This window comes from Salmo trutta, chromosome 1 (assembly GCF_901001165.1).
Source record: "Salmo trutta chromosome 1, fSalTru1.1, whole genome shotgun sequence".
Classification (NCBI taxonomy): Eukaryota; Metazoa; Chordata; class Actinopteri; order Salmoniformes; family Salmonidae; genus Salmo; species Salmo trutta.
Genome location: NC_042957.1, coordinates 12,129,920 through 12,155,420, shown reverse-complemented (window position 1 = coordinate 12,155,420; position 25,501 = coordinate 12,129,920). Strand labels below are relative to the sequence as shown.

The 25,501-nt window shown below is 44.9% G+C and overlaps 1 protein-coding gene across 1 annotated transcript in view; it reads right to left on the bottom strand.

Annotated features, from left to right (window-relative positions):
• The window catches only part of LOC115162214 (leucine-rich repeat and fibronectin type-III domain-containing protein 2-like), a 131,578-nt gene that overhangs the window by 4,555 nt on the left and 101,522 nt on the right, over positions 1-25,501 (bottom strand). The window contains exon 4 of the mRNA XM_029713345.1: positions 9,143-10,539. Within this exon, the coding sequence (XP_029569205.1) occupies positions 9,143-10,518 (1,376 nt within the window). The 5' untranslated portion in view covers positions 10,519-10,539. The remainder of the gene's footprint in view (positions 1-9,142; positions 10,540-25,501) is intronic.

The following is a 25,501-nucleotide window of genomic DNA, read 5'->3' as shown; positions in this document are numbered from 1 at the left end:
ACAAAACAAAGGAGATGATCGTGGACTTCAGGAAACAGCAGAGGGAGCACCCCCCTATCCACATCGAACGGGACAGTAGTGGAGAAGGTGGAAAGTTTTAAGTTCCTCGGCGTACACATCACGGACAAACTGAAATGGTCCACCCACACAGACAGCGTGGTGAAGAAGGTGCAACAGCGCCTCTTCAACCTCAGGAGGCTGAAGAAATTTGGCTTGTCACGATGAACACTCACAAACGCTTACAGATGCACAATTGAGAGCATCCTGTTGGGCTGTATCACCGCCTGGTACGGCAACTGCTTTGCCAACAACCGTAAGGCTCTCCAGAGGGTAGTGAGGTCTGCACAACGCATCACCGGGGGCAAACTACCTGCCCTCCAGGACACCTACACCACCCGATGTCACAGGAAGGCCAAAAAGGTCATCAAGGACAACAATGACCCGAGCCACTGCATGTTCACCCCGCTATCATCCAGAAGGCGAGGTCAGTACAGGTGCATCAAAGCTGGGACCAAGACGCTGAAAAACAGCTTCTATCTCAAAGCCATCAGACTGTTGAACAGCCATCACTAACATTTAGTGGCTGCTGCCAACATACTGACTCAAATCACTAGCCACTTTAATAATTTAAAATTGCATGTAATAAATGTATCACTAGTCACTTTAAACAATGCCTCTTTATATAATGTTTACATACCCTACATTACTCATCTCATATGTATATACTGTACTCTATACCATCTACTGCATCTTGCCTATGCCGTTCGGCCATCGCTCATCCATATATTTATATGTACATATTCTTATTCATTCCTTTACACTTGTGTGTATAAGGTAGTTGTTGTAAAATTGTTAGATTACTTGTTAGATATTACTGCATGGTTGGAACTAGAAGCACAAGCATTTCACTACACTCGCATTAACATCTGCTAACCATGTGTATGTGACCAAAAAAATGTGATTTGAATTTGATTTGATTTGATAAAAAGTTGATCATATTTAATGTTTTGGTCCTCAGGGGATGTAATCTATTACACAGTGATAATTGCTTGCTTGGCATCGGCATGGGAGGGAGGGAAATTCCAGTGCTTAGTGAATATTTTGCCGGGCACTGCTCTGTCCTGTGACTGATTCATGTCAGGCCGTCTGTGTTGACTGTTTCATTCAGCTGAATTAAAATACATCGGGACAAAGTGGAACTCAGGAAAAACGTCTGGCTGTGCTTATCATGGGGAAATGAATACACGTTTTTTTCCCTACACCCTTTGGGCATCGAAAGGCAATTTGGAGATTGCTTTAAATCGTTTCCAGTGACGACATGAGGCCATAACATTAATCAGAGTGAGAGAGGATGCAAGTTCTTAAACATTGCTTCTGGGAAGGAAAAGTAGTGGGGAAGGGGATAGGGATAGGCACCAATCAGCCACAGCTACCCTCTTCCTCCCAAACAGTTTAAAAGCTATTGTCAGATACAGTTTCAACACACTTCCTCACTGGCAAGAAAGAAAAAAGAACTGAAAACAAACAAACAAATCATTACTTCAGGTTATAGCATTTCTCCCACTCAACAATCATTAAAGTATTTCATGGCTAATTCCCCCCAGGAGGACTGTATGATTTCTTAAGGCGGCCTCTTTCTCTGTATAACAGACAAGGTCATGCCAAATGGGTCTCTTGCTCCATTGATTCAGCCTAAATGTCAGGGTGCTGGGAAATGTGATTATGCTTATATAAGCAAAAATCCCTAATGGGCTCTGCACTCTCTGCTAGGGCATTTATTGGGAGATGCTGCTGAATTGTACTATAGCGGTAGTGGGGAGATTAAATGGAACTTGACGCTTGCCTGTGTCTGTGTCCATACCCTTGAGTATATATCCTGCCATAAAACATCCTGCTATGGTAACTATAATGGATGAGTTCATTTTAGAAAAACAGCTAACTTTGGGAGTGTCAAACAGTGCAACTGCAGCATTAGCTCAAGGTTTGATTAGTGTTTTGGCTTGTGTTGTTAAGCTCAAGGTTTGATTAGTGTTTTGGCTTGTGTTGTTAAGCTCAAGGTTTGGTTAGTATGTTGGCTTGTGTTGTTAAGCTCAAGGTTTGGTTCGTGTGTTTTGGCTTGTGTTGTTAAGCTCAAGGTTTGGTTAGTATGTTGGCTTGTGTTGTTAAGCTCAAGGTTTGGTTAGTGTGTTGGCTTGTGTTGTTAAGCTCAAGGTTTGGTTAGTGGTTTGTCTTGTGATGTTTTGCCTTTACAAAGAATAAATAAGCATATCAGAGCTTGTAAACTATTTTTTGAAGAACTTTGGCTTTTCAAAGATAATCCTCCTACGAGCACATCAATACACACAACGATTACAATAAGGGTTGTTAAATCCAAAGCTTATGATCACTATAAAACTATTCATCATAAAGATGACGGCATCACTATCTGCCTTAAACGCACCATTAATATGCAAATGCAGATCCCATTTAATTTCTGTAAAAAGACTCTCTAAACCTTGTGGAATGCCGGAATATTTCATTACGTTATTACTGACATGGGATGTTATCTGTTCACTCATACCCAAATCAGACACATTTAAAGACCAAATTATCAAGTATTAATGTCTTGGCCTAAGGATATGTTCTACAGATAAAATATCAAATGGGTCCAGAGCAAGGTTCTAGATGGGCAAGATCACTACTTTGTCTAAAGAGTAATGGGTATATCATTTGGGGGGTGCTTATATTTGGCTGTCAAACACTAGTACAAGTGTGTAATGGAAATGTGTTTTTTTGCACGGGCAGAGTCACCATTGTACAGCAATTGGGGTTAAGTGCCTTGTACAAGGGCACAATGATGAGTTTTCACCTTGTCGGCTCCAGGATCAGAAACAACCAACTTTTCGGTTACTGGCCCAACACTCTACCCTGGAGGCTATATGCCCCTATATATAACATACAATTATCTTATTAAACACGTAGGGTGTGGTGTACCGCAAGGGTTTTTCTTTATTTTTACTATTTTCTACATTGTAGAATAATAGTGAATACATCAAAACTATGAAATAACACATATGGAATCATGTAGTAACCAAAAAAGTGTTACAAAAAAATAAAAATAAATGTTATATTTAAGATTATTCAAAGTAGCCACCCTTTGCCTAACGCTGCAGAATGCTGTGTTAGTCATGCTGGTTAAGTGTGACTTGAATTCTAAATAAATCACTGACAGCTTCACCAGCAAAGCACCCCCACACCATTACACCTCTTCCTCCATGCTTCACGGTGGGAACCACACATGCAGAGATCATCCATTCACCTACGCTGATCTCACAAAGTCACGGAGGTTGGAACCAAAAATCTAAAATTTGGACTCATCAGACCAAAGGACAGATTACCACCGGACTAATGTCCATTACTCGTGTTTCTTGGCCCAAGCAAGTCTCTTCTTATTATTGGTGTCCTTTAGTAGTTGATTCACACAGTCTCCTCTGAATAGTTGATGTTGAGATGTGTTTGTTACTTGAAATCAGTGAAGCATTTATTTGGGCTGCGGTGGTGGTCCTCATGAGAGCCAGTTTCATCATAGCGCTTGATGGTTTTTGCGACTGCACCTGAAGAAACTTTCAAAGTTCTTGAAATGTTTCTGATTGACTGACCTTCATGTCTTAAAGTAATGGACTATCACTTTTCTATGCTTATTTGAACTGTTCTTTCCATAATATGGACTTGGTATTTTACCAAATAGGGCTATCTTCTGTATAACACCCCTACCTTGTCACAACACAACTGATTGGCTCGAATGCATTAAGAAGAGAATAAATTCCACACCTGTTAATGGAAATGCATTCCAGGTGACCACCTCATGAAGCTGGTTGAGAGAATGCAAAGAATGTGCAAAGCTGTCATCGAGGCAAAGGGTGGCTACTTTGAAGAATCTCAAATATAAATATAAATACATTATTTTGGTTACTACCTGATTCCGTATGTGTTATTTCATAGTTTTTATGTCTTCACTATTATTCTACAATATAGAAAATAGCAAAAATAAAGAAAAACCCTGTAATGAGTAGCTGTGTCCAAACGTTTGACTGGTACTGAACGTGTCAGCAACCACAGCTAATGAAGTCACTGAAACCCTTAACAAGGAGCTGCAGTCAGTTTTGGAATGGGTGGGCAGTAATGTCACGTGGAATGATGCTGGAGGGACGAAGCACGTACGGGGAGGAAACATTTAATAATAATGGACAGAGACGAGACAGGAACAGCGTCAAAGACTAAAACTAAAGACAAAAACAATACAATGAAGCAGCAGGGAACAGAGCTAGGGAACTGACAAATATAGGGGAGGAAATAAACAGGAGATAAGTGAGTCCAGGTGAGTCCAATAACGCTGAATGCAAGTGATGAGGGAAGGCAGGTGTGCATGATGGATGGCAGGAGCGTGTGATGCAGGGTAATCTGGCCCCCTCAAGCGCCAGAGGAAGGGAAGATCGGGAGCAGACGTGACAGTACCTCTCCCTTTTGGGATACCACCCGGCGTCCAGCCTGGGCGAACCGGCCGAGACATGGGCACTGGGCAAGCCGGTTGGAGCGTGAAAACCTGACGAACCGGCAGGAGCATGAGAGCCTGGCGAGCCGGCCGAGGCATGAGAGCCTGACGATCCGGCTGAGGCAAGACGCCTGTCGATCCCACAGCAGAAGGGGAAGGGAAGCCCGATGATCCCGTGGAGTGTGACGTTGGATGGGAAGCCGCCGAGCCAGGAAAACCTCTCGAGCCAGCCAGGGCGTGAAAGCCTGACGGGCTGGCTTAGGCATCCCGGTTCCATCGGCAGTGGAATCCACCCCGACGTCACCAACAAAACACAAGACAAACAAAAAACACTCCTGGACCGGCTGGGTGAACAAAAACTGACGATCCAGCTGAGGCCCGACGTGGGATGTGAGCCATCCGAGCCAACCGGGCCAGGAAACCTCTTGAGCCAGCTAGGGCGTGGAAGCCCGACGAGCTGGCTAGGCATCCCCGGTTCCGTCGGTGGCGACCCAGAACTGCTGCCACCATTCCAACCGGAACGCCAGTACTCCCCGATGCTTCGTTTGTTGGCTGCTTCATTCTGTCATGCGGAATGACGCTGGAGGGATGAAGCAGGTACGGGGAGTAAACATTTAATAATAACGGACAGGGACGAGACAGGAACAGCTTCAAAGACTAAAACTAAAGACAAAAACAATACAATAAAGCAGCAGGGAACAGAGCTAGGGAACTGACAAATATAGGGGAGGAAATGAACAGGAGATAAGTGAGTCCAGGTGAGTCCAATAACGCTGAATGCAAGTGACGAGGGAAGGCAGGTGTGCATGATGGATGGCAGGAGAGTGTGATGCAGGGTAATCTGGTGCCCTCAAGCGCCAGAGGAAGGGAAGAGCGGGAGCAGACGTGACAAGTAATAAACTGGGCCTGAACATATCTAAAACTAAGAGCATTGTATTTTGGTACAAATCATTCCCTAAGTTCTAGACCTCAGCTGAATCTGGTAATGAATGGTGTGGCAGTTGAAGAAGTTGAGGAGACTAAACTACTTGGTGTTACCGTATAATATAAATTGTCATGGTCAAAACATATACACTGCTGAAAAAAATAAAGGGAACACTTAAACAACACATCCTAGATCTGAATGAAAGAAACAATCTTATTAAATACTTTTTTCTTTACATAGTTGAATGTACTGACAACAAAATCACACAAAAATAATCAATGGAAATCCAATTTATCAACCAATGGAGGTCTGGATTTGGAGTCACACTCAAAATTAAAGTGGAAAATCACACTACAGTCTGATCCAACTTTGATGTAATGTCCTTAAAACAAGTCAAAATGAGGCTCAGTAGTGTGTGTGGCCTCCACGTGCCTGTATGACCTCCCTACAACACCTGGGCATGCTCCTGATGAGGTAGCGGATGGTCTCCTGAGGGATCTCCTCCCAGACCTGGACTAAAGCATCCGCCAACTCCTGGACAGTCTGTGGTGCAACGTGGCGTTGGTGGATGGAGCGAGACATGATGTCCCAGATGTGCTCAATTGGATTCAGGTCTGGGGAACGGGCAGGCCAGTCCATAGCATCAATGCCTTCCTCTTGCAGGAACTGCTGACACACTCCAGCCACATGAGGTCTAGCATTGTCTTGCATTAGGAGGAACCCAGGGCCAACCGCACCAGCATATGGTCTCACAAGGGGTCTGAGAATCTCATCTCGGTACCTAATGGCAGTCAGGCTACCTCTGGCGAGCACATGGAGGGCTGTGCAGCCCCCCAAAGAAATGCCACCCCACACCATGACTGACCCACCGCCAAACCGGTCATGTTGGAGGATCAGTGTGAACTTGCTTCATCTGTGAAGAGCACGTCATTTTGCAGGGCTCTGGCAGTGCTCCTCCTGCTCCTCCTTGCACAAAGGCAGAGGTAGCGGTCCTGCTGCTGGGTTGTTGCCCTCCTACGGCCTCCTCCACGTCTCCTGATGTACTGGCCTGTCTCCTGGTAGCGCCTCCATGCTCTGGACACTACGCTGACAGACACAGCAAACCTTCTTGCCACAGCTCGCATTGATGTGCCATCCTGGATGAGCTGCACTACCTGAGCCACTTGTGTGGGTTGTAGACTCCGTCTCAGCTACCACTAGAGTGAAAGCACCGCCAGCATTCAAAAGTGACCTAAACATCAGCCAGGAAGCATAGGAACTGAGAAGTGGTCTGTGGTCTCCACCTGCAGAACCACTCCTTTATTGGGGGTGTCTTGCTTATTGCCTATAATTTCCATTTGCACAACAGCATGTGAAATTTATTGTCAATCAGTGTTGCTTCCTAAGTGGACAGTTTGATTTCACAGAAGTGTGATTGACTTGGAGTTACATTGTGTTGTTTAAGTGTTCCCTTTATTTTTTTGAGCAGTGTATATTAAATGGTTGTAAAGATGGGGGAGGCCTGTCCATAATAAAGAGATGCTATGCTTTTCGGACACCACACTCAAGAAAGTCCTGCAGGCTCTAGTTTTGTCTTGTCTTGATTATTGTCCAGTCATGTGGTCAAGTGCTGAAAATAATACCTAGTTAAGCTGCAGCTGGCCCAGAACAGAGCAGCACGTCTTCCTCTTAATTATAACCAGAGGGCTAATATAAGTATTATGCATGCCAGTCTCTCTTGGTTAAGAGTTGAGGAGAGACTGACTGCATCACTTCTTCTTTTACAAAAAACATGAATGTGTTAAAAATGTCAAATTGTTTACATAGTCAACTTACATACAGCTCTGACACACACTCTTACCCCACCAGACATGCCACCAGGGGTCTTTTCACAGTCCCCAAATCCAGAAAAAATTCAATAAAGCTTACAGTATTACATAGAGAAATTATTGCATGGAACTATACATGTATATATTGCTCAAATAAATAGCAAACCTGGTTTTTAAAAAAACGATAAAGCAACACCTCACGGCACAGCGCCTCTCCCCTATTTGACGTAGATAATGTGTGTATGTATTGATATGTAGGCTATGTGTGCCGTTTTTAAATTCATGTAGTTCTGTGCATGAGCTGTTCTTGTCTATTAATGTTCTGTACTATGTCATATTTCATGCTTTGTGTGGACCCAGCAAGAGTAGCTGCTGTTTTCGCAAAAGCTAATGGGGATCCTAATAAAACACCAAATACCAAAGCTAACACGTTTCTCTGTGATGCAAGAGGTATGAAGCGTGGATCCACCCCCACTCTCCGTGACTCCAGCTAACAGCCAAAAATAGTGGCCCCAGGACCTTGCTATCATTTCTGAAAGACATTGTCAAGCCGAGCAGAAGCATAGGCATTAAATCACATGGGATGGTACAATCAAACCATTACATGGTAAAGGATTGCTCTGAGGGACTCATTGCAATTGAACTGAAATATTACTGAAAGTCCGTGTCTGACACATAACTTCCATTACTATGTCCACGTATAGCACCTTCTTTGGCTTCTATTGCTGCTTATACAATCCTGATGGATGAAGATAATGTGCTTAACGTATTCTGGGTATATATTCGATCTTGCCCTAACCATAGGGTAAATAAATATACTATTATATTGTTCTCCGAGCCCAGCGTCTTTTATCGCCTGGTGATTCAGATTTGTCAGAGAAAAGAGAAAACACTTAGGATTTTCTACAGATTTGTTTTGAAGAGGAAGAAGGACTGGTTGTTCTAATGGAGAGTCATACTGTATGCGATAACAAAGCTCTACACTGACTATAGGACTACATATCATTATTTTCATGGCAGGTATAGTACGAGTTAGAGTTCATTTACATTCCAATCCCTTTGAAAAAAATGGTATATAATAAACTGGAAAGCAATCATAGCCAAGTGTAGTGGTAATGATAAGCAGAAATAAATACTGTCTGATGAGATATAGACCTATATGTCACTAAAGTGTTACAGTACAACTCTCAAAGTCTATGGCTGAAATTATCTGCCTTTCTCTAGGTTTTAACAGAGTAACTAATTTAAATGGCATTAAATTATTGGATTTCCTTTCCAACTGGTTTCACAGTCGTTTGGAGATGTGCTAATATACTATATATCAGCTTCCTGTAATACACTTTCAGCCTCATCAAATAGCTGCTGTAGTGGATTGACAGAATATCCATCCATTAAGCTTAGGAATGAAATTCCCTTATTTATGACCTACTTAGCATAATGGAGCTGATGCTTAGCGACCGAAACGTCAGATGATAAAAAAAAGTCTGTGGAAAGTGAAGAGTGAGTTGTCTCGCTGTCCAACAATTCAACGGACAGACAGAAACAATGGATGATGGATGGATCACTTAGGATTAACAACACCATTGTAGGCTATATTGTTATGGAAAACTGGGTATGAAAGCTGCTGGTTCTGTACACATGGCAGTGTTATTGATACTGTGTATTTTGTTTAGTGTAAACAGCATGATTTACTGTTTGCACAATTCATCTTCATCATTCAGCTTTTGTGAAAGCTGAGAGACATTATCTTTAGGTAAACAAAACAAGTCGACTGGAGTCTTAAAACAACACTTGTATTGAGCGCCTCCTCCATCTTTTGTTTCCTCATAGATCAAAGCTATCGATGTTCCTACTTCTCTGAAAATGAAGGTTTGTTACCTGTAGATGAGGACTTCATCATCGGAACAGTTGTACTGGAGCTGGTACATCTTTACCTTGGGCGCTGCCTTGCTGACGGTCCACTTAACCAAGGCTGAAATGGCCGTCACCTCTGACACAGTGACCACTTTCTCCAGGGGGGTCTTTGGAACTCCCTTGCTTATCCTGGTGGTGCCGGTGATGTCCGAGAGGCGGGACTTGGGCTGTGAGGCCTGACCGGTGCCGTTGCTGAGGTGGGGCAGCTGGATGATTGACAGATCCACTGAGGCGGTGGACTCCCCAGCCACATTGGCCGCGATGCAGGTGAAGGTACCGTAGTCCTTGGAGGTGGTGATGAGAATCTCCAGTGTGCCGTTGCCGTAGACGACGGTTCTGGACGAGTTGCCAAGGACACGGTCGTCGGGGGCCATCCAGTGGATGGTGGGGGTGGGGTCTCCAATGGCCTCGCACCTCAGGCTGGCCATCTGGCCCTCCAGCACCAGCATCCTGTGGGTGTGCTGAGTGATGAGGGGTGGCTCGCACACAAACTCCTCCTCCCTCACATACCAGAAGTAGCGCCCCTTCAGGTTGGAAGGGGAAGCGCATGTCTCCTGATCATCGTCCCTATCCAGCCGCCGCAGCCACAGCACCTCACAGTTACAATGCAGGGGGTTTCCACCGATGCCAAGGGACAGCTGGGGGGCGTAGGGAGTGGTCATCATCACTGAATCCTGGGCCCTGGCAAAGATGGGGTCTGGGGGCAGCTTCTGCAGTCGGTTGGAGGTGAGATCCAGGCGAGCCAGTCTCTCTAGATCAGTAAAGGTCCCCTCAGGGATGAAGTCCAGGAGGTTATGGTCAAGACTCAACTGGTGGAGAGAGACCATCAGCTTGACTGAGTCCCAGGGCAGGCTCCTCAGGTTGTTGTAAGACAGATCCAGATCCTCTAGGGAGGGTGCCAGGTCTTCCAAGGCCCGGTCTGAGATGTGCCCCAGCTGGTTGTTGTTAAGGATGAGGTGCTGTAGGTTGACCAGGCCCCGGAGATCATCGGGACCCAGCTCTATGAGGCGGTTGTTGTCCAGGTGTAAGGAGCGCAGGGTCTCCAGGTCGCTGAAGGAGAAGGGCTGGATGTAGCTGATGGTGTTGCGGCTGAGCGTCAGGTCCACCAGGTCGGTCATGTTGGCAAAGTCCTGCTGGGTGATGCGGAGGATGTAGTTTCCGCCCAGCCGGAGCTCCACAGTGCGCCGGTCGATGTCCAGTGGGACAAAGAGCAAGCCTTTGGAAGGACACAGGGTCCCCAGGGACTCGGACAGGTTCTGGCACACACAGTACTTTGGGCATGCGTGGGCCATCAACACTGCGGTTCCCAGGACCAGCAGGCAACAGAGGATGTGGTCCATGGTAGAGTCACACAAAGGAATCTACAGAGAGAGAGAGAGAGAGAGAGAGAGAGAGAGAATAATAGAGAGAGAGAATAATAGAGAGAGAGCGAGATAAAGAAAGACATGATTAGTTCTTCCATAGTACGCAGTCTACTTCTCCTTTCACTGTGGCAGACAATCTTGATCTCATGTAGACTATCTGTGAGGATCTCTGCCTAAAGCGGTGGGGTTTTGGGGCCTGTTGTTGACAGGCTACAGCAGTAGGGTTTTGGGGCCTGTTGTTGACAGGTTGCATCAGTAGGGTTTTGGGGCTTGTTGTTGACAGGCTACAGCAGTAGGGTTTTGGGGCCTGTTGTTGACAGGCTACATCAGTAGTGTTTTGGGGCCTGTTATTGACACAGCAGTAGGGTTTTGGGGCCTGTTATTGACAGGCTACAGCAGTAGGGTTTTGGGGCTTGTTGTTGACAGGCTACATCAGTAGGGTTTTGGGGCCTGTTGTTGACACAGCAGTAGGGTTTTGGGGCCTGTTATTGACAGGCTACAGCAGTAGGGTTTTGGGGCCTGTTATTGACAGACTACAACAGTAGGGTTTTGGGGCTTGTTGTTGACAGGTTACATAAGCAGGGTTTTGGGGCCTGTTATTGACAGGCTACAGCACTAGGGTTTTGGGGCCTGTTATTGACAGGCTACAGCACTAGGGTTTTGGGGCCTGTTGTTGACAGGCTACATCAGTAGGGTTTTGGGGACTGTTATTGACAGACTACAACAGTAGGGTTTTGGGGCTTGTTGTTGGCAGGTTACAGCAGCAGGGTTTTGGGGCTTGTTGTTGACAGGCTACATCAGTAGGGTTTTGGGGCCTGTTATTGACAGGCTACAGCAGTAGGGTTTTGGGGCCTGTTATTGACAGGCTACATCAGTAGGGTTTTGGGGCCTGTTATTGACAGGTTACATCAGTAGGGTTTTGGGGCCTGTTATTGACAGGCTACAGCAGTAGGGTTTTGGGGCTTGTTGTTGACAGGCTACATCAGTAGGGTTTTGGGGCCTGTTGTTGACACAGCAGTAGGGTTTTGGGGCCTGTAATTGACAGGCTACAGCAGTAGGGTTTTGGGCCCTGTTATTGACAGGCTACAGCAGTAGGGTTTTGGGGCCTGTTATTGACAGACTACAACAGTAGGGTTTTCGGGCTTGTTGTTGACAGGTTACATCAGCAGGGTTTTGGGGCCTGTTATTGACAGACTACAGCAGTAGGGTTTTGGGGCTTGTTGTTAACAGGTTACATCAGTAGGGTTTTGGGGCCTGTTGTTGACAGGTTACAGCAGTAGGGTTTTGGGGCCTGTTATTGACAGACTACAACAGTAGGGTTTTCGGGCTTGTTGTTGACAGGTTACATCAGCAGGGTTTTGGGGCCTGTTATTGACAGGCTACAGCACTAGGGTTTTGGGGCCTGTTATTGACAGACTACAACAGTAGGGTTTTGGGGCTTGTTGTTGGCAGGTTACAGCAGCAGGGTTTTGGGGCTTGTTGTTGACAGGCTACATCAGTAGGGTTTTGGGGCCTGTTGTTGACACAGCAGTAGGGTTTTGGGGCCTGTTATTGACAGGCTACATCAGTAGGGTTTTGGGGCCTGTTATTGACAGGTTACATCAGTAGGGTTTTGGGGCCTGTTATTGACAGGTTACAGCAGTAGGGTTTTGGGGCCTGTTATTGACAGACTACAGCAGTAGGGTTTTGGGGCTTGTTGTTGACAGGTTACATCAGTAGGGTTTTGGGGCCTGTTATTGACAGGCCACAGCAGTAGGGTTTTGGGGCCTGTTATTGACAGACTACAGCAGTAGGGTTTTGGGGCCTGTTTGTGACAGGTTACATCAGTAGGGTTTTGGGGCCTGTTGTTGACACAGCAGTAGGGTTTTGGGGCCTGTAATTGACAGGCTACAGCAGTAGGGTTTTGGGCCCTGTTATTGACAGGCTACAGCAGTAGGGTTTTGGGGCCTGTTATTGACAGACTACAACAGTAGGGTTTTCGGGCTTGTTGTTGACAGGTTACATCAGCAGGGTTTTGGGGCCTGTTATTGACAGACTACAGCAGTAGGGTTTTGGGGCTTGTTGTTGACAGGCTACATCAGTAGGGTTTTGGGGCCTGTTGTTGACACAGCAGTAGGGTTTTGGGGCCTGTAATTGACAGGCTACAGCAGTAGGGTTTTGGGCCCTGTTATTGACAGGCTACAGCAGTAGGGTTTTGGGGCCTGTTATTGACAGACTACAACAGTAGGGTTTTCGGGCTTGTTGTTGACAGGTTACATCAGCAGGGTTTTGGGGCCTGTTATTGACAGACTACAGCAGTAGGGTTTTGGGGCTTGTTGTTAACAGGTTACATCAGTAGGGTTTTGGGGCCTGTTGTTGACAGGTTACAGCAGTAGGGTTTTGGGGCCTGTTATTGACAGACTACAACAGTAGGGTTTTCGGGCTTGTTGTTGACAGGTTACATCAGCAGGGTTTTGGGGCCTGTTATTGACAGGCTACAGCACTAGGGTTTTGGGGCCTGTTATTGACAGACTACAACAGTAGGGTTTTGGGGCTTGTTGTTGGCAGGTTACAGCAGCAGGGTTTTGGGGCTTGTTGTTGACAGGCTACATCAGTAGGGTTTTGGGGCCTGTTGTTGACACAGCAGTAGGGTTTTGGGGCCTGTTATTGACAGGCTATATCAGTAGGGTTTTGGGGCCTGTTATTGACAGGTTACATCAGTAGGGTTTTGGGGCCTGTTATTGACAGGTTACAGCAGTAGGGTTTTGGGGCCTGTTATTGACAGACTACAGCAGTAGGGTTTTGGGGCTTGTTGTTGACAGGTTACATCAGTAGGGTTTTGGGGCCTGTTATTGACAGGCCACAGCAGTAGGGTTTTGGGGCCTGTTATTGACAGACTACAGCAGTAGGGTTTTGGGGCCTGTTATTGACAGGTTACATCAGTAGGGTTTTGGGGCCTGTTATTGACAGGCTACAGCAGTAGGGTTTTGGGGCTTGTTGTTGACAGGTTACATCAGTAGGGTTTTGGGGCCTGTTATTGACAGGCTACAGCAGTAGGGTTTTGGGGCTTGTTGTTGACAGGCTACATCAGTAGGGTTTTGGGGCCTGTTGTTGACACAGCAGTAGGGTTTTGGGGCCTGTTATTGACAGGCTACAGCAGTAGGGTTTTGGGGCCTGTTATTGACAGACTACAGCAGTAGGGTTTTGGGGCTTGTTGTTGACAGGTTACATCAGTAGGGTTTTGGGGCCTGTTATTGACAGGTTACAGCAGTAGGATTTTGGGGCCTGTTATTGACAGGCTACAGCAGTAGGATTTTGGGGCCTGTTATTGACAGACTACAACAGTAGGGTTTTGGGGCTTGTTGTTGACAGGTTACAGCAGCAGGGTTTTGGGGCTTGTTGTTGACAGGCTACATCAGTAGGGTTTTGGGGCCTGTTATTGACAGGCTACAGCAGTAGGGTTTTGGGGCCTGTTATTGACAGGCTACATCAGTAGGGTTTTGGGGCCTGTTATTGACAGGTTACATCAGTAGGGTTTTGGGGCCTGTTATTGACAGGTTACAGCAGTAGGGTTTTGGGGCCTGTTATTGACAGACTACATCAGTAGAGTTTTGGGGCCTGTTGTTGACAGGTTACAGCAGTAGAGTTTTGGGGCCTGTTATTGACAGGCTACAGCAGTAGGGTTTTGGGGCCTGTTATTGACAGGCTACATCAGTAGGGTTTTGGGGCCTGTTGTTGACACAGCAGTAGGGTTTTGGGGCCTGTTATTGACAGGCTACAGCAGTAGGGTTTTGGGGCCTGTTATTGACAGACTACAGCAGTAGGGTTTTGGGGCTTGTTGTTGACAGGTTACATCAGCAGGGTTTTGGGGCCTGTTATTGACAGGTTACAGCAGTAGGATTTTGGGGCCTGTTATTGACAGACTACAGCAGTAGGGTTTTGGGGCTTGTTGTTGACAGGTTACATCAGTAGGGTTTTGGGGCCTGTTGTTGACAGGTTACAGCAGCAGGGTTTTGGGGCTTGTTGTTGACAGGCTACATCAGTAGGGTTTTGGGGCCTGTTATTGACAGGCTACAGCAGTAGGGTTTTGGGGCCTGTTATTGACAGACTACAGCAGTAGGGTTTTGGGGCTTGTTGTTGACAGGTTACATCAGTAGGGTTTTGGGGCCTGTTATTGACAGGTTACAGTAGTAGGATTTTGGGGCCTGTTATTGACAGACTACAGCAGTAGGGTTTCGGGGCCTGTTATTGACAGGCTACAGCAGTAGGGTTTTGGGGCTTGTTGTTGACAGGTTACATCAGTAGGGTTTTGGGGCCTGTTGTTGACAGGTTACAGCAGCAGGGTTTTGGGGCTTGTTGTTGACAGGCTACATCAGTAGGGTTTTGGGGCCTGTTATTAACAGGTTACAGCAGTAGGATTTTGGGGCCTGTTATTGACAGACTACAGCAGTATTGTTTTGGTGGCTTGTTGTTGACAGGTTACATCAGCAGGGTTTTGGGGCCTGTTGTTGACAGGTTACAGCAGTAGGGTTTTGGGGCCTGTTGTTGACAGACTACAACAGTAGGGTTTTGGGGCCTGTTGTTGACAGGTTACATCAGTAGGGTTTTGGGGCCTGTTGTTGACAGGTTACAGCAGTAGGGTTTCGGGGCCTGTTATTGACAGGCTACAGCAGTAGGGTTTTGGGGCTTGTTGTTGACAGGTTACATCAGTAGGGTTTTGGGGCCTGTTGTTGACAGGTTACAGCAGCAGGGTTTTGGGGCTTGTTGTTGACAGGCTACATCAGTAGGGTTTTGGGGCCTGTTATTAACAGGTTACAGCAGTAGGATTTTGGGGCCTGTTATTGACAGACTACAGCAGTATTGTTTTGGTGGCTTGTTGTTGACAGGTTACATCAGCAGGGTTTTGGGGCCTGTTGTTGACAGGTTACAGCAGTAGGGTTTTGGGGCCTGTTGTTGACAGACTACAACAGTAGGGTTTTGGGGCCTGTTGTTGACAGGTTACATCAGTAGGGTTTTGGGGCCTGTTGTTGACAGGTTACAGCAGTAGGGTTTTGGGGCCTGTTGTTGACAGGTTACAGCAGTAGGGTTTTGGGGCCTGTTATTGACAGGTTACAGCAGTAGAGTTTTGGGGCCTGTTATTGACAGACTACAACAGTAGGGTTTTGGGGCCTGTTGTTGACAGGTTACATCAGTAGGGTTTTGGGGCCTGTTGTTGACAGGTTACAGCAGTAGGGTTTTGGGGCCTGTTGTTGACAGGCTACATCAGTAGTGTTTTTGGGCCTGTTGTTGACACAGCAGTAGGGTTTTGGGGCCTGTTATTGACAGGTTACAGCAGTAGGGTTTTGGGGCTTGTTGTTGACAGGCTACATCAGTAGGGTTTTTGGGCCTGTTGTTGACACAGCAGTAGGGTTTTGGGGCCTGTTATTGACAGGTTACAGCAGTAGGGTTTTGAGGCCTGTTATTTTCAGCCGCCATGGGGCATCTTGATGTGTATCGATTAGACTGCACTTTGATCCGACAGAAAAGCTATCATCAAATGCACATGGATTTGAACTAGGTTTGATCTGTTGTCTGTGGGCGGATGGGTGTGTGTTTATTTGCGTGCGTGCATCTGTCTATGTGTGAGGGCTGTGTGGGAGAGAATCTTTACAGCAAATCGGTGGCTCAGAATTAATCATTTCAAAGACAAAACAATATAAATTAAGTAACTTATCTACTAACAGCTAGCCATAAGACAGTCATAAATGGAGCTCCTCTGGGACATCAACTCATTTAGATTTACCATGGACAATTTGTCTGAAACACTATACTGCATTTATGATAGAGCCATTCATCATGCAAAAGGTTGGCTATTTATTTGGTGGCTTCTGTCATTTATGAAGCGTCCCTCTGAGGACACCGTAGTGCTCTCTAACGGGGAAGTCATGTGACATGGGTCAATTCCAACGATGGATGTTTCACTCAGGTGGAGATAATATACTGTAATCATAATATATTCAATGTAATCAGGGAATGCTGGGTAATAACTCAAGCCCAAAGCATTGGACAGCAGGCACTTAGAGACACCGTACAGAACTGACTCTAGATCAGGTGGTAGAGGTATATATTAATGAAGCAATAGACAGAGGGGAGACTGGACTAAAATAAATGAGCATTCCTCAGAGATCAAATTAGAGAGGACATGCCTAAGCCCCTGTCTGTGACCACTCATTAGAGACAAATAGGTATGCAGTCATGTGGAACACAACTGCCCCCCCATGTCTATGACGTCCTTCATTAATATTCCCGTCTGCTTTGTTAATGTCAGTCACACACACATGCAGCCTACAAACACACACGCACACCTCTATGACCTTATACACCCATCAAATCATTATCCCCATGAGACAAAACTATTAATTCTCTCTCTCTTTCTCTCTCTCATATATTATCTTACCAGGATTTCCATATAATGTAGCATATGCTATAAAGCAGTGTATTTTTTGCATCATTTGACCACATTTGTATTCATATCGACTTGTGGCAGAATTCCAAAAACCTTTGGCAACACAAAGCATCTGAGGCTTTTGTACTCCAGTAAATGGAGGTGGCTAATCATTGGCCCGGTGAAAAGAGCAGCGGCAAACCTAAGGAAGGATGGATAAGAGAGGAGGCTTGACCTTAGAGTCATCTGCGCATTGACCCAGCCAGCCACAGTAGTCACAGTACATTGAAAATAGGATAATTCAATCACAGGATAACATGGGCCCAATGCTATAGAGTATGGACGCCAGGGGGAAGGCTTAAATCACTTGGCCAAAATCACGATTCAAGGACGAATCCTATACGGATCCTAGGGAAGATGGATTGATTTGAAGTCAGGCAGTTAGGAAAACCGCAGAGATTGACAAGCTATGTGTGGCACTGCTGGGATGGTGGGATTATAATTTGACCAGCACACCGTGGTTGTAATCAGGATACTCATGGGAAGCTGGGAAGACATCAATACAGGGATAGCTTTTAACATGCTCACCCACTGGCAGGTGAATCAGAACATTATCACAGAGGTTAAAATGTCTGCTTACAATATGGGCTAATCAGTTGCCTTACGGAAGAAAAGGAACTAATAGCACTCGGATAGAATGTTGGTTGCAATGTTGGTAGCACCGCGGCCACGACAGCTTGATTACTCTTATGTTATAAAATCAAATCAAGTCAAATCAAATTGTATTTGTCACAATTTGATTTGAACTTGAATCTCTCAACCTGCTCCACTACAGCCCTGTCAATGAGAATGGAGGTGTGCTTGGTCCTCCATTTCCTGTAGTCCACAATCATCTCCTTTGTCTTGATCACGTTGAGGGAGAGGTTGATATTCTGGCACCACATGGCCAGGTCTCTGACCTCCTCCCTATAGGTTGTCTCATCATTGATCAGGCCTACCACTGTTGTGTCATTGGCAAACTTGATGATGGTGTTGGAGTCGTGAATGGCCATGCAGTCATGAGTGAACAGGGAGTACAGGATGGGTCTGAGCATACACCCCTGAGGGGCCCCCGTGTTGAGGATCAGCGTGGTGGATGTGTTGTTAGCTACCCTTACCACCTGGGGGCGGCCCGTCAGGAAGTCCAGGATCCAGTTGCAGAGGGAGGTGTTTAGTCCCAGGGTCCTTAGCTTATTGATGAGCTTTGAGGGCACTATCGTGTTGAACGCTGAGCTGTAGTCAATGAATAGCATTCTCACATAGGTGTTCTTTTTGTCCAGGTGGGAAAGGGCAGTGTTGAGTGCAATAGAGATTGCATCATCTGTGGATCTGTTGGGGCGGTATGCAAATTAGAGTGGGTCTAGTCTGTGCTAGCAAAACAGTCCTGAAGCTTAGCGTCTGCTTTAACTGACCACTTTGTTATTGACCGAGTCACTGGTGCTTCCTGTTTTAGTTTTTGCTTATAAGCAGGAAACAGGATGATAGAATTACGGTCAGATTTGCCAAATGGAGGGCAAGGGAGAGCTTTGTACGTGTGTTGAGTAAAGGTGGTCTAGAGTTTTTTTCCCTCTGGTTGCACATTTAACATTCTAAATAGAAACAAGGTAAAATGGATTAAAGTTTCCCTGCATTAAAGTCCCCAGCCACTAGGAGCGCCGCCTCTGGGTGAGCGTTTTCCTGTTTGCTTATGGCCGTATACAGCTCATTGAGTGTGGTCTTAGTGCCAGAATCGGTCTATGGTGGTAAATAGACAGTTACAATGAATGTAGATGAAAACTCTCTTGGTAAATAGTGTGGTCTATAGCTTATCATGAGATACTCTACCTCAGGCGAGCAAAACCGCGAGACTTCCTTAGATTTTGTGCACCAGCTGTTGTTTACAAATATACATAGACCGTCACTCCTTGTCTTACTGCTGTTTTATCCTGCTGAAAAAGCTTAAAACCTGCCAGCTGTATGTTATTCATGTCGTCGTTCAGCCATGACTCAGTGAAACATAAGAAGTTACAGTTTTTAATGTCCCATTGGTAGGATATTTTTTTTATTTATTTTTTATTTTATTTTCCATTGATTGTACGTTGGCTAATAGGACCGATGGTAAAGGGAGATTACGGGCTTGGCATCGGATCCTTACAAGGAACCCAGATCTTCATCCAACTCGCCAAATAAAATGTTGTTTGTACCGAAGTAGCTAACTCATTCTTGTATTATTCATTGTTATTGTCAAATCATAATTTCCTCAGGGGAAAATCTATTGTTGACGTTATGATGTTCTTTGGGTGTTAGGCTGAGCGATAGTCTAAGAGCTCTACCTATGCTTCTTGAAAAAGATACGATGATGCATATTTCCATGGATATGATATTCTTACCAGTTTCTTACAATGTTTCACAAGTATCTCTCTCATTAAGACTCTCAGCTGGAGGTAACATGTTTACAACCCAGATAAATATCAAGCCTCCACATCACATCCAAATGTGGGTATTTGCAGTTCTATAATTGATTTTGCAGGCCGGCACATCTCATATCTAAATAAAAGTATTCAGAAAAAAAGTGAGGCTGATATTGATATATTCACCCACACATGCTCTCCCATTTACATTGACAATGAACAAGACTATGTGGATACTGCTTGTCTGTCTGCACTTGTGCTGTACGTTCTGACTACACACTGCATGTTTCTAGTGAGATTAATATATTGGATTATGCATGTTAGGATGCATGTTAGGATGGTGTGCATCATGGTTCTAGTCAGATGAAGATATTGGATTGAGAGGGTTCTGCCTGTATGCATATGAAAATCACATCTCTGTCACGTTGCAGACACAGAGATCCAGTGTAAATGCCTCGATCCGGGTGTTGAGTCTTTGTCTGGAGAAGCCGCAGAAGCTGGATCAGCACAGATACTTTATTTAATCTTCAAGACATGGGGAGACCGGCTCTGTATTAGCATTCTTCTGCTAGCGGTTTAGTGAAAAGGCTTTAAGTAGCTTTCAGACTGAAATCTCCCATACCCTTCATGAAGAGAGGGCTGCAGAGTCTGCAACTGAGTGTGCACTTAGAGAGTGAATTACCAAGTTGATGGAGACGGTTTAAGTGTTTAGGGGAAATGTCAGTGATTTTGGGCGGGAAAGAGGTCTAAATGACAGGGCACAGGGTAAAGGGGAGGGAGTGGAGAGCTGTGGGTCACTAGGCTTGTTAAATGAAGCATCCTACCACAGACAGACAGACATATGCACACGAGAATGCACACACACACCATCACGCCTTGTAAGGCTCAGTTCTCGTGATGTGTTACCTTTTTCTTCTGCAGTGCCATTTTAGTTCTTACCGCATGGCTGCATGGATTTCTCAGGCAACACTGATCTCATTTATGAAAAGTGTCAGGGAGGGTTTTCATAACAGCTAGCCTGGTCTAAAGATGAGCTTATTCAGCTAACTAAGAGAAAAGAAAACACTCTCTCCCTCTCCCTTACAGAGCCCTGTCTCTCTCCCTCTCTCATTTTAATAACACCAGAGCCTCTTGATTCACAAAGCTGTTCTCTCTCTCTCTATCTCTCTCTCTCTCTCTCCTGCCAAGTTATCTCCATAGAAAAGATGAATATTAATAATGGCTGTTGGAAGTGGAGGTGACACAATGAGATAGCTCCTCTACTGTCTGCTTAATTAACCTCATCAGCTAATGCTCCGTTCACCTACTCAAAGGCCTCTTTGGTGTGACATGGCAAAGGATGCCTTTCAGGGATAATAAATTGCTCTTTTGGGAAGATATATAAAGGGGATTACTTTTGCCTGCTCCAAAATTAGGAATCTAAATGAAATATATGAACCAGTGGTTCAGGCCAGCATTTGGATCCTTCCTTGGTCAAATAGAGCAAAGTCTTTGGGATGCCTGCTATTCGGTTATAGTCTCCATCTCCTTAGCGCCATAGATCATATTGCCACAGATCAGCGGGCTTCATGGTTAGATCTCTCAGAGGAGAATACTCTGGATGATTACAGGCTGCAGGGAGAGAGAGTGAGAGAGCGAGAGAGCGAGAGAGTGAGCGAGTGAGCGAGAGGGGGAGAGGGACGCCCTGTGTAATACCAGGGCGAGAGAGAGTCCCTGTGTAATACCAGGTGGAGAGAAAGAGAGCCAGAGAGAGAGAGAGAGAGAGAGCTAGGGAGAGCCAGAGAGAGAGCCAGAGAGAGAGAGAGAGAGAGAGAGGCCCTCTGTAAGTATGTTGGCAGAGCAGTTAAATAGGCATGAAGATATGCATGCACAAACATGCACACAGACTAAAGGTGCAGGTATACACACACACACACACACACACACACACACACACACACACACACACACACACACACACACACACACACACACACACACACACACACACACACACACACTTTGTTCTTCTATCCATCCTATTTTCCCTAACCCTAACCTAGCTCCTAACCCTAACCCTAACCACTAAGCCCTTACCCTAATTGTAACCCTAAAGCTAACCCCTAAGCTTAAAATAGCCTTTGTCCTCATAGGGATCTGGGAAATGTCCCCACGAGGGAGAATTTTTCTTGTTTTACTATCCTTGTGGGGATAGTTCCCAGCTAGCCTCCCTAGTGGACCATAGTCACAGGTAATGGGATGAGATAGAGAGCTCTGTTTCTCAGGGAGCATCTGTATAAGCCGACCCCCACAACGTCCCCTCAGTCCCACTGGTCTCCCTGGCTGGGCGGTCAGCTGTAGTTGGCCCATCTGGCAGCTCACTTAGTTAGGGCCTTCCCCTGGTACTGCATTCTCACCTCTGGCCCGCTCTAATGAATAACTAATCAAATGAAGAGCATTAAACAAATACTGTCCAACAAAAACTAACTCCTAATCTCTTTGGGAGAGGAGTTTGTTGTGTTCCCACTGGTAAGTGAGAATAAGCAGCCCACCCGAGGCGAAACAAGATTAGCACGGCAGTTTTTAAAGAAAGGACAGCGGGGGGGGGGCAGCATGGTAGAGGGAGGGGGAAAGGGAGAGAGAGAGAAAGAGACTGTCAGTAATATCACTGATAACAGGACAGTGTTAGTCACCAACTCACCAGTACTATTTCTGTTGCTGTGATGAGAATGGCAGTGAGCCTGTGAATGAATGACAAAGCACCCACAGGCCTTCATCCTCCTCATCCTCATCATCTGTAAATATAGCAGCGCTCAACACCACACTTCAAACAGGGACCATCATCCCACACTCTTGTCACTGCTGTTCTGACTTCGATCATCATCCAATCATATGACTCTTGCCTATAGCACTTTCTATAACCATTTGTTCTTATCTCCTGGCCAGCCTCTCTCTCTCTCTCTCTCTCTCTCTCTCTCTCTCTCTCTGAGTGGGACCTGGAGATGTGACTCCGCTCTTATCAGTGTGTGTCAGACAGCCTCCCACGTCCTCCCACACGAAGGCTGCATGCTCATACACAAGGAGGAATCCCATTTAAAAAGAGTCAGTGAAGATCCCAAAGAGGACCAGAGGGACACAAGGACACAGAAAGGCAGAGATGGACAAAGGGATGGAAAAGAGAGAGAGAGAGAAAAGGATTGACAGATATTCCTGTCTGGACCGGCAGCCTTGGAAGGGTTAACACTTAAATGGCTCTGTGTTATTTTCCTCGAAGCAAGCACAGAAGGTGTTTAGGTCCGGAAGCAAGGTGTCGGTGTCTGCATTGTGGCCACATGCGTCTCGTGTCTGAGCCGTTGAATTGCGACTCCACTTTGTCTCTGTACTGATGTTTTGCCTCTTTGATTGCCTTACGGAGGTCATAGATCAGGGATCATCAACCAGATCCAGCTGTAGACTGATTTTTTCTTGAGAGGATGGTTGGGGGGCTGTAACATAATAAAAAATAATTTGTAGACTGCAAATTGACAGCAAGGTGCCCAAATAGATTTAATATTTGACTAAAACATAATCAGTTCAAACCTTGCTTACGTTTGTTTACGATCTCGTGTCTCTCTACTATGCGTCGGAATACTTGGGAACAGATTTCCCAAATTAAAATCCATTGCAGCTGATTTCCTGGTATTTTTACAGTATTTTATGTCCAACAATGAAAATTCAAAAAAAATTCAAAAAATTTAAAATAAAAACTTGGGGGGGGGGGGGACAAATAAAACCACCGTGGGTCAAATTTTGCCTGCAGGCCGCCAGTTGGGGAACCCTGTCATAGATGGTCTGTTTGTACACGTCCATGTTCACAGTCACCTTGCTCTGGTTAAATGTGGTGGTTCGTGCTTATAGATTTGTGCAAAACAATCTTGAAGCAGAGATTCTGACTGGTCAGACTAACATTGAACAGTCTTTACCACGGTGTCACGTCCTGACCAGTAATAGGGGTTATTTGTTATTATAGTTTGGTCAGGACGTGGCAGGGGGTGTTTGTTTCATGTGGTTTGGTCTATGTATTTAGGTAGAGGGGTATTTGTTTTATATGGTTCGGGGTGTGTGTATATGTAGAGGGGTGTTGCATTTATGTGTTCCGGGGTTTTTGGTTTATGTTCTTGTTTAGCTATGTGTGCCTGACAAGACTGTCAAGTTCGTTTTGTGTTTTTGTATACGTTTTTGGTGTTTTTCCTTCTTCACTTTAATAAAAGAAGATGAGTGTACATTTTCCCGCTGCGTCTTGGTCTCAACTCTACGACAACCGTGACACACGGGTGCTTCCTGCTTAAGTTTCTGCCTATAGTTCAGAGAGTATGAAGTTCACTGGGTTCTGAGCAAAGCAATATTAAAAGGCAGATCTTATCCAGTGTGCTCTAGCCTTTAAACTAATCAAAAGTGGTGCAACATTATTTTTTTTAAAGAAGATTAGAAATCGAGCTAAAATCACAGAGAGATTTCACTACAGACACAGTTGCTGATATGTTGCGGTGTCTATTGACTTCTATTGGCACAGCATACCTTCCAAGGTCATCTACTCATCATAGTTTTGTAAATGGCTTTGAGTGGAGTGGAAGTTATTGGCCTTGAGAAGATCAATGGCTTTCTCCATTGGGATTCTTCCGGTGCTTTTGTGAACAACAAATTCAGCACAAGTGTTGTTGGCCCACTTTGTAATGTTTGCTTTCTGTTGTTAAGCCTCGTCTTTGTAGAAGTGCTTCACACAGGGCCTTCAAGTGTACTTTGAGTACTGTACTGCGGATAACTGCATGCGTACAGTTGGGAAAAAAAGTGATTCATTATCCCAGAAAATAATTATCGACAGAGCACAGAGCAATCTCGAGGTAATGAGAGCAATTAAACAGCAATGAAATACGAATAGGCCCTGATATTACTTTACTGTATGTTTCCAAGTCAGTACAAGTGGCATACAAAGTCCTGCTGCTTTTCTGGAAGTGACGCTCTGCATGGCTCTGTGGTAGGACAGTTTTGGATACTAAAAGAAGCATAAATTGTCTAGAGGAACTGCTTACAGTACAAAATCCATAAACAGTCTTTATGTAAAGAATGCGGTCGGACCATCAGATAATTGGCATATATATTACTCTTACTGAATTTCTACATGGGCGAGGATATTGGAAATTTAATCAAAGCCTATTGGATGATAACTTGTTTTTAACTAGGACAGAGGAATGTATAACAATTTTTTTCCGACATAACATAGGTACAGTAGATCCCCTTATTGCATGGGACACTTTTAAATGTGCCTTTAGAGGCCATACAATTCAGTACTCAGCTTTAAATCAAAAGAAATTTAGGTAAAAAAGTTAACAAATGAAATAGAAGGTCTAACAGAACAGATAGATAGCAATAAAACTGTACCATAGAGGCTCAGAATAAGTTAGAGGAAAAATAAAAAGAAAAGGAGGAACTTATTCAAGAAAGATTAAGTGTAATATATAATAAAATAAAGCAAACTGGATGGAATATGTGGAAAAATGCACAATAAAAAAATTAAATCTTCAACATAGAAATGCTACCAAAAATAATTTACTGAAACTTGTTACAAATGTGACCCATGATTCACCAAATTATATTTTGAAAGAGGAAGCAAAGTACTTTAAGCATATGTTTTCGTTTCAGTCTCATCCATCTCCTCTAACTGAAGCTAATTGTATAGATTTTAAAATTAACAGCTGTACAGAAAGATTCATGTGAAGGCAAAATTACAGAGGAGGAACTTCTTGGTGCAATTAAAGCCTTTAAGTCTGGGAAAACTCCAGGGCTGGATGGCATACCAGTTGAGGTATACCAAACTTTTTTTTATATATACTCAGAGGACCATTATTAGCATGTTTTAACCACTCCTATGTAAATGGTAGATTATCGGACACTCAACAAGGTCTGATTTCATTATTACTGAAACAGGATACAAGTGATACATATAAAGATCCAGTCCTTTAAAAAATTGGAAGCCCCAGTGTTGTGATGCAAAAATTGTAGCAAAATGTGAAGCGCCTAGAATTCAAAAGGTATTGGATATTATTCATTCGAATCAGACAGGATTTTTACATGGATGATACATTGGCGATAATATATGAAGGCTTTTGAT